At 37.8% G+C, this 17,390-nt stretch overlaps 1 protein-coding gene across 1 annotated transcript in view; it reads left to right on the forward strand.

Moving 5' to 3' along the window:
- MAPK6 (mitogen-activated protein kinase 6) overlaps positions 1 to 16,943 on the forward strand; it is a 37,639-nt gene extending 20,696 nt beyond the window's left edge. The window contains exons 3-6 of the mRNA XM_006898235.1: positions 145 to 289; positions 3,878 to 4,042; positions 12,566 to 12,767; positions 14,577 to 16,943. Coding sequence (XP_006898297.1) covers positions 145 to 289; positions 3,878 to 4,042; positions 12,566 to 12,767; positions 14,577 to 15,675 — 1,611 coding nt within the window. The 3' untranslated portion in view covers positions 15,676 to 16,943. The remainder of the gene's footprint in view (positions 1 to 144; positions 290 to 3,877; positions 4,043 to 12,565; positions 12,768 to 14,576) is intronic.
- Positions 16,944 to 17,390: the final 447 nt, after the last annotated feature.

The raw sequence follows: 17,390 nt of genomic DNA on the forward strand, positions 1-17,390 counted from the left end.
TTTTAAGAAACCTCAGCTTTAGAAATCAGCAGTATTGTTTTAGGGGCTTACCATTACTCTATTTTCAGATTAAGGATTTTTTTATTGAATCAAGTATTATGTCCTATTCTTTGTCTGAAGTACACTTTTCTGTTTATTTTTTAGGGTCATCTTTCTGAAGGATTGGTCACTAAATGGTACAGATCTCCACGTCTTTTACTTTCACCTAATAATTATACTAAAGCCATTGATATGTGGGCTGCAGGCTGCATCTTTGCTGAAATGCTGACTGGTAAAACTCTCTTTGCAGGTTAGGAATTTTTAAGTATATTATGTGAGAACAAAGTTAAGGAGGAATAGTTTTGTATATATTTATGAAATAAGATCCTTGTAAGAGTTAAAATAATATATTGTGGTCTGGAATAGTAAAATGAAAATAGTGTTTTACTATTTAAAGATGATTAATTTTTAGTTCTAATTTATTAATTTAGTCTGAACTTTTGTTTCTTTAAATATACCACTTATTTGATAAACATTATTTCCTATTTTTAGATCCATGCTACTTACTGGTGATCTGTGTTAAATAAGACCTGGGTTGCATAGGGCTGTCAGTGATAGTTCCTATGAAATTTTTTATTGTGGAACATTTAATACTTCTTATTTAGCCATCCAATACCCCTGTTTCATAATAGAGATAAAAGGACCACTCATGTAGGAATAGTAAAGAATTTTGGTAAGAGGGCAAAAGAAGAAAATAGTATTTCTTTAAAGGTACTAAATAAATAAGGAATTTTATCATTTTAGCTTTTAGGGTTAATCCTCTGACCTGTTTTTAATTTGGTTTTTTTTGTTTGTTTGTTTTGTATAGTATGAGGTAGAAGGCCCACCTTTATTCTTTTTCATGTGGACATTCATATTGTCCCAGGTTTCTGAGGTTGTAAATCACATGGGAGGAAATTGCTAGTTTTTCCCTCAGAGCTGTTGGTAGACTCGAACTACAACAGGGACACAGCCTTTGGGTTAACAGCACAACTCCCTAGAGACTACACCCCAGAGCTCCCTTAATTAGGTATAGAATTTATGGCAGTATAAATGGGAGATAACCGTTTGTTTGATTGTTGGAAGATCTATGTTGTAATATACCAAATGTGTCCTAGACTGACTTTCCAGTGTATTTCTGTTGTGCTTCTAGCTTGTCCCTATCTGAGCTCAACTCTTCTCATTTGTGCACTAAATGCCTTTGCCCCTCCCCTACTCCAAGCTTTGACCTAATATCTGCCCCTCCTGTGGCATTTTCATTTAACATACCTTCTTTCCCAACTAGATTTTTTATCAATATTCAAGTGTGGTTTAATTTTTTCCAATCTTACAAAATCTCATTCAAGCTCACATCCAACTCTCTGATTCTTCCCTTTTTTTAAATTATTATTAATTTTAATGAAAGTTTACAGAGACTTGGATTCCCATTTATTCATTGTTGCACTGTTCTCCCTGCCCACCTCTCTCCAGTTCTCTCTTCCCTTTGAAAAGTAAAAGAAAAATTCTTTCATTGTTATACAAACCCTCCGCCCAAGTCCACTCCACTCTGCAACCTTTGTTCTGCAGTCCTGTCATGACAATAATACCTAATTATATATCCCCTTTAAACAGTTCTTTCCCTCATCTGTTTCAGTGCAGTATACATAATTTATCCCATCTTTCTCAGTCTCCCCCAACCCCGATTTCAGTCTCTTTTTACAGTGGTGGCACTATGCAGTATTTGTCCTTCTGTGACCAAGATATTTTACTTAGCATCATGTCCTCCAGGGTTACCCTTCCCTTTTCTTACGATTCCTTTCGGTCTTCTTTGCTAATCCTTCCCTTTCACCTTGTCCTTTGATTGTTGCAGATTCAGTCCTTCGACTCTTTGTTTTCTAGCCACACTTTCTGAGTGAGCTCTCTTTCATTTCTTCATGTACTACTTATTGCTGATGACTCCGAATTCCAGTCTTCAGTCTTGACCTCTCTGGTTTCAGATTCATCGACTTCTACTTAATATCTCCACTTGGCCATCTAGTCAGCATCTCAGATTTAATGGAACTCTGGATGTTTCTCCCTCACATTTTATCCTTCTGCTGTATTCTTTGTCTTGGTAAATCAGGAGCTCCATTTTTCAGTTGCTCAGGCCACAGTGTTACCATTGCCCTTTATCTTTGTTGGTATATATGTTGTTGGCTCTTTCCTTCAAAATATGCCTAAAATCTGTTTGATAGAATTTTTATAGGTACTGTTATTGTTGTTGTAGCAACCCTATGTACAACAGTTCTAAACCCTGCTCTATCCTGTGCCAGTCACACTACCTCTGACACACCCATCCTGATTACCCCAGTCATTGAATCAATCCACCTCATAGAGGGTCTGTCTTCCCCTCTTGTGCCATCCCTCCACCCTCCCAAGCATGATGTCCCTCTCCAAGGACCTGTCCCTCCTTACATGTCCAAAGTATGTCAGGCGAAATCTTTGCCTCCAAGGAGTTGCTTGGTTTAATCCTCTCCAGGTGAATTTGTTTTTCTTGGCAGTCCGTGGTACATTCAATACTCTTCTCCAGCACCACAGCTCAAAGGCATCAATTCTCCTTCTATCCTCCCTAGTCATTGTCCAACTCTCTGATGTGTAACAAGTGATTGCAAAGACCATAGCCTGTATCAGATGCACCTTAGTCTCTAGAGTGACACCATTGCTCTTCAGTACTCTGAGAGGTCCCTAACAGCAGACTTTACTACTCCCATATATGTCATCATAAATTTCTTAGCCTGATGGAAGATGACCTAACTGAACTTCCTACTGTCATATATATCTTCTCTGGTTTAGTTACCATATAGCAGGCTTAATCATGTCATTTCCCTGCTGAAAGCTCTGATGGCTTCCCATCAGGACACATCAGGGTAATCTCACCTTTTATTTTCCTGCCGTATTACCCTCAACCACTCTACTTCAGCTGTACTTGTTCCTTGGAAACACCAACCCCTACCCTTTTTGCTGAGTCATTGCATTTATTTTCCCCATTTTGAAATTTTATTCTTTTATAAGAATGTGTAATGTGTTTCTTATTTCTTCAAGTGTCATCTTTATTTCTTAACTTCTCAGTAGGGTCTTGTTACATCCCATATAAATGAATAGTTCTGTGGTCACCCCAGTGTTCATTTTTCCTTTGTAGCATATTCTATTTTAATTGTAGCATTTGCATGCTTTATGTTTATAGTTACTATGTCTTCCTTTCCTAAAATATAAACTCTTTGAGGGCTTGTTCTCTCTTCCACTGCCCTGTTCCCATGTGCCTGCGTTAATAACTTGCCCATAGTTGAGGATATAGAAAAATCTGAATGTTCAATGGATTTCTATAAATTAGTGTAAACACAAACTAAATGTTTCTTTAGTGCCAATTTAAAGTTTCACTTCTTACTTAATAATGGTCCCAAACTATGAATATATTTAGCCTAGCACATGCTTATAGAAATTATATTTCCACAAATCTGACCATCCCTTCACTTTACTGATGATAAAATAAAATCTGAGGTCTTAACTATTTTCTCTAAAGTTATAACTTTTTAGTGTTACAGCTAAACTAGAATCTAGTAGTAAACTAGAGTTTAGATTGCTTAAATGTCAGTTCATTTCTCAACTACTTTTTGATACCTAATAATTCTGTGTGAAAACAAAGCAGTAAAAAGTAAATATATCAGTGAGTGAGAGTAGAAATCGATTTTTGGTTTTTAAGTCTATGGAACCTGTTGATGAGTGATTCATTAAAAACCATTTCCTTCATTTAGTTTTCCCTAGTTTTGTTAAGTTTACTAAGTAAACGTTGAGGAATATTTTTATTCATGTTGTATTTGGTGTGTTTTGATCTCACTTTCAGGTGCACATGAACTTGAACAGATGCAACTGATTTTAGAATCTATTCCTGTTGTTCATGAGGAAGATCGTCAGGAGCTTCTCAGCGTAATTCCAGTTTACATTAGAAATGACATGACTGAGCCACACAAACCTTTAACTCAGCTGCTTCCAGGAATTAGTAGAGAAGGTATTGTGATTTAAGCCCAATTATTAATGTCTATATTACATGGATGTGTATAAGTTTGGGGAAGCATCCTTAGGTATGCTGCTTTCTCTCAAATAACCTTTAGATACTAAAGGTCCTGGTACCTAGTCTGTCTTCTTACTCTTGGCTCTGCTGAATAATCATCCAGATTTCAGAAAGTATATCCCTCTTTCCTGGTTTAACCCATCTACTCCTTCAATTATACTTCTGTTACCCACTCGAGGTGAGTGTATTGGAGCACTGGCTCTCACCAAGCAGGCATCTAGTTCTGTGAGGGAAATGTGATAATATGAGCATGGATGTGATTTATATGTGAAAAAGAAAATTAGGTCAGGGTAAAGCAAAGGATTCAGGGCAAGGAAGAATTAAAGGAAAAGAACACCCAAGGGGAAATGTATGTGACTTTGCATTAATCCACATGAGCAAAATAGATTATGTAACAGTTGGTGGATTGATGTGTTAAGGAGTATTGGGTGTTGAGTCAGAGTTTGTGCCAATTTGAAAGTAGTAGGAAATTAGAACCAAAGTATTGTTAACTACTAAAAGAATTTCTTGTCTCAAAATGGAGTGACTTTCTTTAACCATGAAGATTGAAGAATTACCATTCATATTTTGTTAAGCTAGTTCAAGATAGAGAGTTATGTGTCACTTACCAATATAAATGTATGGTTTAAGTATCTTATGAAACTCTATCTGTATATACCTCTATCTACTTTGACCTTTTCCTTAGGAGCCCAGAACATGATGCACATTGCTAACAGGGTTCCTCTTCTGGCTTGCCACCAGGGTTCCTCTTCGAGGTTCCTCAGCTGGCATTCCAAACAGCTAGAACAGTACACTGACAGGGAACTGCCAGAAACTCAAGAGATATTTAGAAGAGGCCTTAGCACTAGGCATATCATTACTGATGTCAGATGGATCCTGACTGAGAGCAAAGAATACCAGAATAGTACAGAATAGAACCCCAGAACACTTAATTGTGTTCACATGAAACCTATACCTAGATCAAGAAACTGCTTCTGAGTGGAGCAAGGGTACATTTCACGGTTTAAAATCAAAAAGTCTGTGCGTAAGGAATGCATCATTTCTCCATAACTATTCAATATGTATGTTGTTGTTGTTATGTGCCGTTGAGTTGTTTGCGACTCATGGTGACCCTATGTACAACAGCCCTAAACCGTGCTCTATCCTGCGCCAATCTCATTGCCCTGACACACCCATCCCGAGTACCCCAGTCACTTAATTAATCCACCTCATAGAGGGTCTTCCCCTCTTGCGCTGTCTCTCTACTTTACCCAGCATGATGTCCTTCTCCAAAGACCTGTCTCTCCTTACAACATGTCCAAAGTATGTCAGGTGAAGCCCCAGAATCCTTGCCTCCAAGGAGGAGCCTGGTTTAACCCTCTCTAGAATGAATGTTTTCTTGGCAGTCCATGGTACATTCAATACTCTTCTCCAGCACCACAGCTCAAAGGCATCAATTCTCCTTCTGTCCTCCCTAGTCATTGTCCAACTCTCTGCTGCATAACAAGTGATTGCAAAAACGATGGCCTGTATCAGGCAGACCTTAGTCTCCAGAGAGACACTGTTGCTCTTGAGTATTTTGGAGAGGTCCCTAACCGCAGACTTTCCCATCGCAATACGTTTTTTTATTTCCTGGCTACTGGTGCCAAGAGTGTTGACCGTGGAGCTGAGCAAACTGAAGCTGTGAACAATCTCAATCTCTTTGCCATCCATCCTGATGCTACCGATTGGTCCAGTGGTGAGAAATTTTGTCTTCTTGACATTGAGCCTCAGTCCATATTGAAGGCTGCAGTCCTTGACCCTCTGCAGTAAGTGCATGAGGTCCTCCTCAGTTTCAGCGAGCAGGGCTGTGTCATCTGCATAACGCAGATTGTTGATAGATCGTCCACCAATCCTAACACCACGCTTCTTCTCATGGAGCCCTGCCTCTCGGATAATCTGCTCTGCATACAGGTTGAAAAGGTATGGAGACAGGACACATCCCTGGCGTACACCCTTCCCAATTTTGAACCATGCAGTGTTGCCCTGCTCTGTTCTGACGACTGCCTCTTGGTCCAAGTATAGGTTTCACATTAGCATGATTAAATGTTCTGGGATTCCCATTCTTCTCAGTCAGCCACAGTTTGTTATGATCCACGCAGTCAAATGCCTTTGCATAATCTATGAAACACAGATAGACATTATTCTGGTATTCCCTGCTTTCAGCTAAGATCCATCTAACATCAGCTACAATATCCCTCGTACCACGACCCCTGTTAAACCCAGCCTGGACTTCTGGCAGTTCTCTGCTGATGTACTGTTCCAGTCGTTTTTGGATAATCTTCAGTAGAATCTTGCTTGCATGTGAAATCAATGATATTGTTCTGTAGTTTCCACACTCAGTTGGGTCGCCCTTCTTTGGGATGGGAACAAATATAGATCTCTTCCAGTCAGTTGGCCAAGTGGTTGTTTTCCAGATTTCTCGGCACAACTTAGTCAGCACATCCACAGCAGCATCTGTTAGCTGAAATTTGTCAATTGGTATACCATCTATTCCGGGGGCCTTATTTTTTGCTATTTCCTTCAAAGCAGCTTGAACTTCTGCCTTCATCACCATAGGCTCTGGCTCAAATGCTATTTCATTAAATTCTTCTGTATCTGCCAATTCCTTTCGGTACAATGACTCAGTATATTCCTTCCATCTTCTTTTGATACCTCCTGGATCCTTTAGCATTCTGCCTAAAGCATCCTTGATTGTAGCAACTCGAGGTTTGAATTTGCTCTTCCGTTCCTTGAGCTTAAGAAATGCTGAACGAGTTCGACCCTTTTGATTTTCTGACTCTAGCTCCTTGCACATATCATTGTAGTATTTTGCTTTGTCATTCTATTCTGCCTTTTGGAATCTTCTGTGAGTAAGTAATTCCTGAAGCTAGTCCCTAGGAAGAGGAATGTGGCATTAGGATAGGGGAAGATTTTCTTTCTGAAAGCCAGGAAGATCTGAGGAATTTGCTGCGAAAGGTCAAGTACTACAGCCTTCAGAATGGATTACATCTCAATATCAAGAAAACAAAGGTCCTCACCACTGGGCTCAGTAGGCAACATCATGATAGATGGGAGGAGAAAGGATTGAAGTTGTCAGTGATTTCATCTTTCTTAGATCAGCAATCATACCCTTGGTACTAGCAGTCAGGAGATGAGGTGACATATTGGGCAAGTACACTGTCAGGAACTTCTCCAAAATACTTAAGAACCATGATGTCACTTTATCTATGCACTGTGGTGCACTTGATTCAGATCATGGTCTTTTCAGTCACTTGCTATGCATCTGAGAGCTGGACAGTGAATAAGGATGACAGAAGAAGAATTGATGCCTTTGAGTTGTGTTGGAGAAAAGTACCAAATATTCCAAAGACTGCCAAAAGAACAACAGATAAGTCTTGGGAAAAGTGCAGCGAGAGTGTTCATTGGAAGTGAAGATGGCGAAGCCTTATCTCATACGTTGCTAAGAAAGACTTCTTGGAAAAGGACATCATGCTTGGAAAGGTAAAAGGTCAACAAAAGAGAGGAAGACCCCTCAACGAGATGGATTGACACAGTGACTGTAGCAATGAGCCCAAATGTGTCAGAGATGAGGACGGCACAGGGTAGGACAGGGTATAGGTCTATTGTTCATAGAGTCACTGTCTGTCATACTCCACTCGATAGCACCCAACAACAACATGATCTACTTTGATTATTTTATATAGTTCAGGTTTGTTTTATCAGAGTGTTTTGAAGTGTATAAGTGCTGGTCTAGGTGGGTCGTGCTAGGTGAAAAATGATTACAACTACTTTTCATCTGAACGTCAACATCATTTGGAAGCAAAGTGGGATTTTCCCCATCCAGCTGTGCTTTCCCTTTTATTCTTCAATTCCAGTTCTCTGCACATCCCATTATAATACTTTACTTTTTCTTCTTGAATGATCCTTTTAAATCTTTTGTTCAGCTCTTTTACTTCAGCATGTTTGTCCTTTGTTTTGGCTTCTCGATGCTCCAATGTAATTTTCAGAGTCTCTTCTGACATCCATTTCGGTTTTTTCTTCTCTGTAATGACCATTTGCTCTCCTCATGGATGATTTCCTTGATATCATTCCACAACTTATCTGGTCTTTGATCATTGATGTTCAGTGTTTGAAACCTATTCTTAAGATGATTTTTAAATTCAGATGAAATTGATTCAAGATCATATTTAGGTTCTCTTGGATTTGTTTTCATTTTCTTCAGCCTCAATTTGAATTTGCACATGAGCAATTGACAGTCTGACCTATAGTCCACCCGTGGCCTAGTTGATGGTCTGATCCACAGTCCTCCCTTGGCCTAGTTTTGACTGCTGATACTGAGCTTCTCCAATGATTCCTTCCACTTGTAGTCAGTCTCATTCTTAAGCAGCACATCAGGTGAGGTCCATGTGTAAGGTCGCCATTTCTCTTCTTGGCATTCCCATTCTTCCTAGTGTTAGCTATAACTTGTTATGACCCACACAGTCCAGTGCCTTTGCATAGTCAGTAAAGCATAAATAGACATTCTTCTGGTGTTCTTTACTTCTAGCCAGGATCCATCTGACATCAGCAATGATATCCCTGGTACCACAGCCTCTTCTGTATGCTGCTTGAACTTCTAGTTCTCTATCTATGTACTGTTCTAGTTGTTTTTTTGACAATCTTCAGCAGTATTTTGCTTGCATGTGATATTAATAATATTGTTCAATAGTTTCCACATTCTTTTGGATCACTTTTTTTGGGAATAGGAATAAATATGGACCTCTTCCAGTCCATTGGCCAGACAGCTGTCCTCCAGATTTCCTAGCATAGACTGGTGAGCTCATCCAGAGCTTCATCTGTTACTGAAAGAAGTTAGTTGGTATCCCATCGATTCCTGGGACCTTTTTTTATTTTCAGTGCCTTCAGTGCAGCTTCAGTTTTCTCTTTCATTCATTCATTCCTGGTCATGTGGTACTTCCTGAAATTTTTCAGTGTTGATCAGTTACTATTATTGATACAGTAGATCTGTATTTCCTCTATCTTTTTTTGATGCTTCCTGGGTCATACAATCTGTTGTCCATAGCATCTTTCATTATTGTGACTTAAGGCTTTAATTGTTTTTTCAGTTCCCTCAGCTTGAGAAATCTAGAACGAGTTCTTCCCTAGGAGGGGGCTGTTCCTTAGAGAGAAGGCAGAGGGTCAACAAAGGAAAGGAAGACCCTCAACCAGGTGGATTGATGCAGTGACTGCCGCAGTGGGCTCTAGTGTGTCGGGAAGTGTGAGGATAGTACAAAATAGGACAGGATTCAAATCACTTGTTCATAGGGTTGCTGTGCGTTGTACACAACAACAAGAACATGTTTTAATTCAGCCTTATCTCATAAAACTCAAAAAAACCTCAACTCATTATAGAGTCAAAACAAACTGATAGCTGACCTTCAAGTGATTTTTCTTAGGCTATAAATCACACAGGGGATATCCAGTTTTTAACTGCCAGGGAGGTGCCACTTTGGGTTTGCAGCATAGCTCCATACTTAGTAGGCCACCAACCTCATCTAGAACAGCGAAAAATTTATTAGTCACTTCTAGCTATCCCAAGACAAACACTGTCAAAAAGTTAGGGGAGATGGATAAATGCTATAATGCTTGAGATTAAGGTTTTAGATTGAGAAATGGATACTACCCCACCTCCACCAGTCTCCAACAGGAGACAGAGAAAATAAAATCTCTATAGAGGGTGAATAGATGATACCAGTATTGAAATGGAAACATCTGAAAACATGATAGGAAGATAGAGGGGATCTGTCACAAAGGCAGATATATTATTCATATGTTTCAATAAAGTAAATATATACATAGATAATGGAAATATGGCAACACGTTAAAAAGCATGCATTATGTAAGAATAAAGCCATTTTCTCGTAACCAGCATTGCCATTATTATATATAACTCACTCACTGAGCAATCCACTAAGACCTAACCCTCCTGTTGGATTTCTAAGGCTGTAGATCTCATAAGAGGAGAATAAAAATTCTGTTTTTATTTAATATTCCCTCTTGCTTGAGTTTCTCCATTTGTCCCCCAAATTTTTAAAAATAATCTCTTCCAAAACTAGACTTCAATCAAGAATCTCATTTAAATTGGCTATTATTTCTCTCAGTTTAAAACTGATCTTACCTGACCTCTCCCACTCTCCTTTTTTTGACTTTGTATTTTTTAGGGGATATGTCTCAGATTGTCACACATTCTAGATCTGGTTTTTCCCCCTTTATGGTGTTCATTTATCCTATGTGTTCTATAAATGGTAAAATTTGGTCTCAAGGCATTTCTTGGTAGCAAGAATATTTCCTAGGTGGGTAGAGGAGTAAAGAATAACAGGAGGCTGTCTTAAATCCACTGAAAGTTGGACCAGCTTGGGAACTCGTTCTTATGTGGCTCTTTTTTTCTACCTACCTGCAGCCTGTGCTATGGTTCCCAGATGCTAGGGGTTTTATTGAGTATATTCTTGTAGCCAGATATCTATCTTCTTTCCTTTAAGAATGGTGATCATCCTAGGTCAGCCATTTGAAGCACTCTTTGTTAGTTTGTCTTTCCTTGAGCCATGAGGCTGCTGAGCTGACTAGTCAGCTGTTGTAGGATAAGCAGCTTGATGATATGTGAAATGAGGTCCTCGATTAAGTGTGACATAGAGAAGTGGGAGAGAATATGGAGGGAGCACAGGAAGAAAGCCTCACACTGACCACTGGAGATCATGAAGAGTGTGAGGGTGTTTTTTGTTTTGTTTGGTTTGGTTTTTGTTTTTTTTTTAATTTTCATGATTTGAAGACGGGATGAGTCAGTGTATGTAAAATAATTTTATAAAAGGCCAGTAACTATTCATAATGTCAGCTGTTTATGTTAATGAGAGATCGGGAATTGAGAGCAAGAATATAATTTTATAGAAGGGCTATCTTTCTCTTTGAGCTAAGGTAAGGATAGTAAAGAGATAGGGCCTGAAATAAATGTGAAGTAGGCTTATCTGTGGAGAATGATAGATTAGACCCAGAACATGGAGATTGGTGTGCAATTGGTATGCAGCTGAGCAATAATAACAAAGGGCAAATTGAAATTCCACTGTGTTAATTTGTAATATTTATATGTGGTTTTCAGTAGTGCTCTAAGTATGGCTGGAACAGAAAAAGTAGGTGGCAGGGCTGATCCAGGGATGGAGATTTGTTCTGAGGCATGTGTATGCAGGTAAAATAAAGGCATCCTTCAAGTTAGGGATTGTGTGTTTCAGGCTGGCTCAGGAGCTTAGGAAGACCTAACAGTGTCAGCAAGAACAATTGAGTGGGTGGCAGCCCACCAGAGAAAGCCCTAAAATAATCATCAGCTACAGATTTGTGCTCTATTGGAGTGTGGTTGACTTGGGTGGGGTAGGAGTATTAAAAGAATCTATGGTTTTACATTGAATCTTTACTGCACCTTACCCACTACCATCACATCAGTTCTTATCCATGAAAACAACAGGGGACTTTTCTTACTTCATTTCATACTTACTGGTTTTTTATAAAATGATTTAACATACATCATCTCACCCAGTCCTCATATTGGTTCAATAAAACTAAAGGAAAGAAACCTCAACTCTTCATGATCATCTGTGTCCAGGGTGATGATCCCTTCTTATGCTCTATATTCTCTCCCACTCCTCTATATACTAAACCCCTAAAGGCCTTTTGAAGCTGTGAGTCTTAATGGGAAGAGACACCTTTTTATTCGTTAAACCATCTTGTGGGTTTCAAACTGCTGACTTTTCAGCTAGCAGCCTAACATTTAACCTACTTTGCCACCAGGGCTCCTTTGTATGTATTCATCATCTCCATTTTATATATGACAAAATTAAAGTTCAGCAAGATTGTTCAGTTCTGCATAGCTAGTAAGTGCATTAAGCTAGTGAGTTGCAAAACTGGGATCACCTGTATTCATAACCATCTAGTCATTTCTGGCTCACAGAGAACCCATAGGTAATGAAGATCACTAGGCATTTGTTATAGTGGGTGGCCTCAAACTACCAAGCTTTAAGTTAACTGCTGATTGCAAACGACTTACTTTTCAACCTTGTGAAACTGCTGTTATGTGACTGTTTTGAGTGACAAAAATGACTTTTTCGTGTGGTTTAATCTGATTTTTCAAACCTCTTTTTCTTAAAGCTAATAATAATTGGATATGTGGTAGGAGGATGGGATACATTTTAACATATTTCCTAAGTTTCCTGAGTTAAATTTTTATTAAACATCTATAAACAAGTAAATTTGCAATATTTCTGTGACAAAATGTGAATTACCATTTAGTTGTTTATTTCACTTGTTTCTTTCACAAGTTGGTAGACCTCTAATATGATTCCTCTTAAGTGGTAAAAGATGTAAGATAATGAGACCACAGTTTATAGTTTTTGAACTATTAGCAGCTTTTCTCAAAATGCTCCACCCTTCCTTTTGCAGCACTGGATTTCCTGGAACAAATTTTGACGTTTAGCCCCATGGATCGGTTGACAGCAGAAGAAGCACTCTCCCATCCTTACATGAGCATATATTCTTTTCCAATGGATGAGCCAATTTCAAGTCATCCCTTTCATATTGAAGATGAAGTTGATGATATTTTGCTTATGGATGAAACTCATAGTCATATTTATAACTGGGAAAGGTAAATGGATCCTATATTAGAAAAATACTGATTAAATATGTAGTGACCTATAATATACTAGGAAGTTCTGGTGACTTAGTGGTAAGGATTTACACTGCCAACCCAAAGGCACGGGTTTACATTTTCTAGCTGCTCTGTGAGAGAAAGCTGGGGGCAATTGCCTGTGCAAGTTACAGCCTCTGAAAACCCACTGAAGGATCAGCTATGAGTTGATTCTGACAACGCTAACACAACAACTACATAATCAGTTTTATTTTTGGACTGTATATGATGAGACAATGTAGACTTCTTAAAAAGTAATAGTTTTTTTATTGTTTCTCTTAAAATTATTATAAAGATCTTTTAATAATCTCCCTGAAGTTGAAATAATTACTAATTAGAATAAACTTAAAGGTAAAAGTCAAATGATACTCTGAAACAGTTTCAGATTCATCAGGGCCTGTTTGGCTAATAAAATTTGAAAGTCTTAAATGTGAAGATTTGAAGGTCAGAAATCAGAAACATTTTAAATTATTGATTTTACTAATGACGCGAGTTTTTAACAAGTTATTAGATATTAAAAGTCTTATCCAATATAGTATCCATATATAGTATCTCAGGTTTTTACTGTATCAGTTATATCTCAGGATAGAACTTTTTGACCCATTTGTATGATGTATTCAAATTCTTTTCCTAATGACAACATTAATTTTAGCATATTCAGCATAGGCTCAGTGTGAAGAATATTAAATGGATAAATGAGGTATTTGTAAGTATTTTTACATATCAGCCAGTATTACCTTCCAGCCACCTTGTTTCCTCTCTACATGTCTACTTCTGCCAGCTATGCACAGTTCTTGCCCCATCTACATGAGCATTTTCCAGCCTCAGTATTTTCCATTATATTTAGTTAAGGAGTCAGATCCCACTTCTATTTCCTCACCTCTTTTTTCAGTATCTTTCTCTGTCCTCCTCTTCTTAGACATGGTGTGGTCAGTTTGCTGTGGTCTCAGTGAGAGAACCCAGCTTTCCTCACCATCTGAAGTGAAACCTGGGAGAGCCAGAGCTTGATGAAACTGCATGTTTTCCTGGATCTCGAAACTTTTCTTCTTTGATAGGGTGTGATCTTACCCCATTTATGTCACTTTGTTTAGTGGAAAATATTTGAGTTTTCCTTCTGTGACAGGATTCTACCTTACACAGGTTCTGGCTTTCACAGGTTTTGCTGTATACTATTTGGGTGATAAGTTCCATTAAGGCTTTTTCTCTTGCCTGGTTTGCCTGATTATCAGTAGAGTGAAAGTTTATAAGACACCTGATGGAGTAGATGAATGATAAAGAGAGAACATGTGTGAAGTGATCATTGGTTGGTTTCAGGAATTGTGGACTCATTGTTCCTCAAGAAATTTTTTATTTCATTGACAGTAATCATAAATTGCCTCATAAATGCTTTTCTATAGTAATAAGTCTTACCTGTTCAATAGGTGGATAACTTCCTGGAGGGCAGATAGGCTGATGGCTTATGCTTGTATTTTTGCTTTGTTATTACTGTATACTAGTGAGTTGGAACTGAGCCATAGCTGACCCTCCAGCGGGTTTTCAGAGACAGTTAATCACACAGGAGGAGATTGCCTATCTTTATTTGGCACAGTAACTGGTGGATTCAGATCACTTGCCTTTTAGTTTGCAAAACAACTCCTTACCACTAATACCCTTGTAATCATCCCTTAGAACTCTGCGTTGAGTGTTCTCACATAATAGATGCTCAGTGAATTTGGTAATGAAATCATTCATACCCTTGGATTAATTCTAATGTATTAATTTTTTCAGGTACCATGATTGTCAGTTTTCAGAACATGATTGGCCTATACATAACAACTTTGATATTGATGAAGTTCAGCTTGACCCAAGAGCTCTGTCTGATGTCACTGATAAAGAAGAAGTACAAGTTGATCCTCGGAAGTATTTGGATGGAGATCGTGAAAAGTATCTGGAGGATCCTGCTTTTGATACCAATTACTCTACTGAGTCCTGTTGGCAGTACCCAAATCATCATGAAAACAAATATTGTGATCTGAAGTGTAGCCATACTTGTAACTACAAAATGAGGTCATCATCATATTTAGATAATTTAGTTTGGAGAGAGAGTGAAGTTAACCATTACTATGAGCCCAAGCTTATTATAGATCTTTCCAATTGGAAAGAACAAAGCAAAGAAAAATCTGATAAGAGAGGCAAGTCAAAGTGTGAAAGGAATGGATTGGTTAAAGCCCAGATAGCTCTAGAGGAAGCGTCACAGCAACTGGCTGAAAAAGAAAGGGAGAAGAATCAGGGATTTGACTTTGATTCCTTCATTGCAGGTACTATTCAGCTTAGTTCACAACAGCCCACTGATGTTGTTGATAAATTAAATGATTTGAATAGCTCAGTGTCCCAACTAGAATTGAAGAGTTTGATATCAAAGTCAGTGAGCCAAGAAAAACAGGAAAAAGGAATGGCCAATTTGGCGCAGTTAGAAGCCTTGTACCAGTCTTCTTGGGACAGTCAGTTTGTGAGTGGAGGGGAGGACTGTTTCCTCATAAATCAGTTTTGTTGTGAGGTCAGGAAGGATGAACAAATTGAGAAGGAAAATACTTACACCAGTTACTTGGACAAGTTCTTTAGCCGGAAAGAAGATACTGAAATGCTAGAAACTGAGCCAGTAGAGGATGGGAAGCTTGGAGAGAGAGGGAGTGAGGAAGGCTTTCTGAATCACAGTGGGGAATTCCTCTTCAACAAGCAGCTTGAATCCATAGGCATCCCACAGTTTCACAGTCCAGTTGGATCTCCACTTAAGTCAATACAGGCCACATTAACACCTTCTGCTATGAAATCTTCCCCTCAAATTCCTCATAAAACATACAGCAGCATTCTGAAACATCTGAACTAAAACACTCAGCAGACATTTCTCTTTGTATTCATGAAATGTGTTTTGTCTTTTTTTATTACTAATGTTTTAAGTCTTTTTTTTTTTTTACTTGAATCAGATGGTGTCATTTTAGTAAGAATTTCATTATTAGTTCTTGGTTTTTAAAATCCAGACTTTTTTTCTACATGTGAGATAGTTTTTCATTTTAACTGGCATGTTGTTTGCACACAGAAGTAAAGAATAGAGCAAAATAATGCAATGCAGGAGGAGACAAAAGAAATGCACTAAGACAAGTAAAAACATTCTCTCATAGAACAATGATCTGTTTTACAGGAAACAAAAATCTTGCCTTGAAATTTACACAGTGAGACTGTACATAATTGCATGAGAATATCTATTTTTTTTCCTAAAACATTTTTCATTCATGAGTATTTTCAAGTTTTTCATACTGTACACATTTCTTAAAACACATGATACCAGCAGCAACTGAAAATGAATGCCGAATTTGGTACACATGTGTTATCTACCTCAAGGTAACAAAAGTATGTGGCAAAACATATACCACCCATAGTGCTTCACAATATGCACTTCTATTTAGCCAGCGTTTATTGTAGTAAACTATTCTTAATAAGATTCATTCACTGTTTTTAAATGTTCTGGTATACATTCTTTAGAGTGAAGTGTTAATACATCACATCTTATTTATTTTAGCAAATCAGTATATTTTCTGTATTTAATTATAGAAAGTTAATTTAGTTTTTGAAATTTATTTGCAAACACACTTTTTCCATTTGGCACTATGGTTTGTTGCCTACTTAGCTGAATATATGTCAGCTTATTCTAAGGCTGTCCACGTACTTAATTTCCTTAAGTGTTTATTTTAAGTAAAGTGCTCACTGTGTATAGGAATTTGTATTTTGGAGGTGCTTGATCTATCTACAAAGAAAAATTAGGAATTACTTTATAAAATGCTCCTAGAAGTCTTAATTGTGTTTATTTTTTAAAAAAAAACTGTAATGTTAGATTTGTGTGCATGAAAGTAATTAAGGTACATCATTATTGTAGTTTGAAAGTTGTACATAAGACATATTTTGTTTTTACTGTATGTTTTTACTGAATGATCTATTCCCCATCCCAAAGCAAGCATGAATAAAATTAGGTTAAATGTAGCATGTGGCATCACAGTCTCTTAGAAATTTGTTTCATCTATTTTATTTTACTGAATACTGTCTGTATCTTTGGTTATCCTATTTGAAGAAAAAGGACAAATAAAACATGGCCAGCAAATAATGTCTTCTGATTCAGTTTTTAAGTAAGGAGAATTCTCTGCTAAAAGGAAAACTGAAGTTCCACTTTCAGTTTCTTTGTGGCTTATTGTTAAAACCATTGGTCTAAAAGGCTTCTCAGAAAAGAGTTCTTTTTCTCCACTCAGAAATCTCTTAGCTTGATTCACCTTCACACATTATAATGTAATAAGACTCATTTCTAATTTGTTACATAAAATGTGTGTGGAAGCTGTGAACTGTTTGGTCAGACACCCTTTAAATGTATTTGCTCTGATAATGCATTTTCTTTATCTCAAGAACTTACCCTTTAAAGCCATTCTTTTTTCTTCCAAAGCCATTTTTTCCCATTTTTTAAAAAATTTATTTTTCATTTCAATGAACATCTACAGAGATTTTGGAATTCCATTCATTCATTGTTGCACCCTTCTCCCCGCACACCCCCCCGCCCCC

This window comes from Elephantulus edwardii, unplaced genomic scaffold, assembly GCF_000299155.1.
Source record: "Elephantulus edwardii isolate Elephantulus edwardi_28Jun2011 unplaced genomic scaffold, EleEdw1.0 scaffold00225, whole genome shotgun sequence".
Classification (NCBI taxonomy): domain Eukaryota; kingdom Metazoa; phylum Chordata; class Mammalia; order Macroscelidea; family Macroscelididae; genus Elephantulus; species Elephantulus edwardii.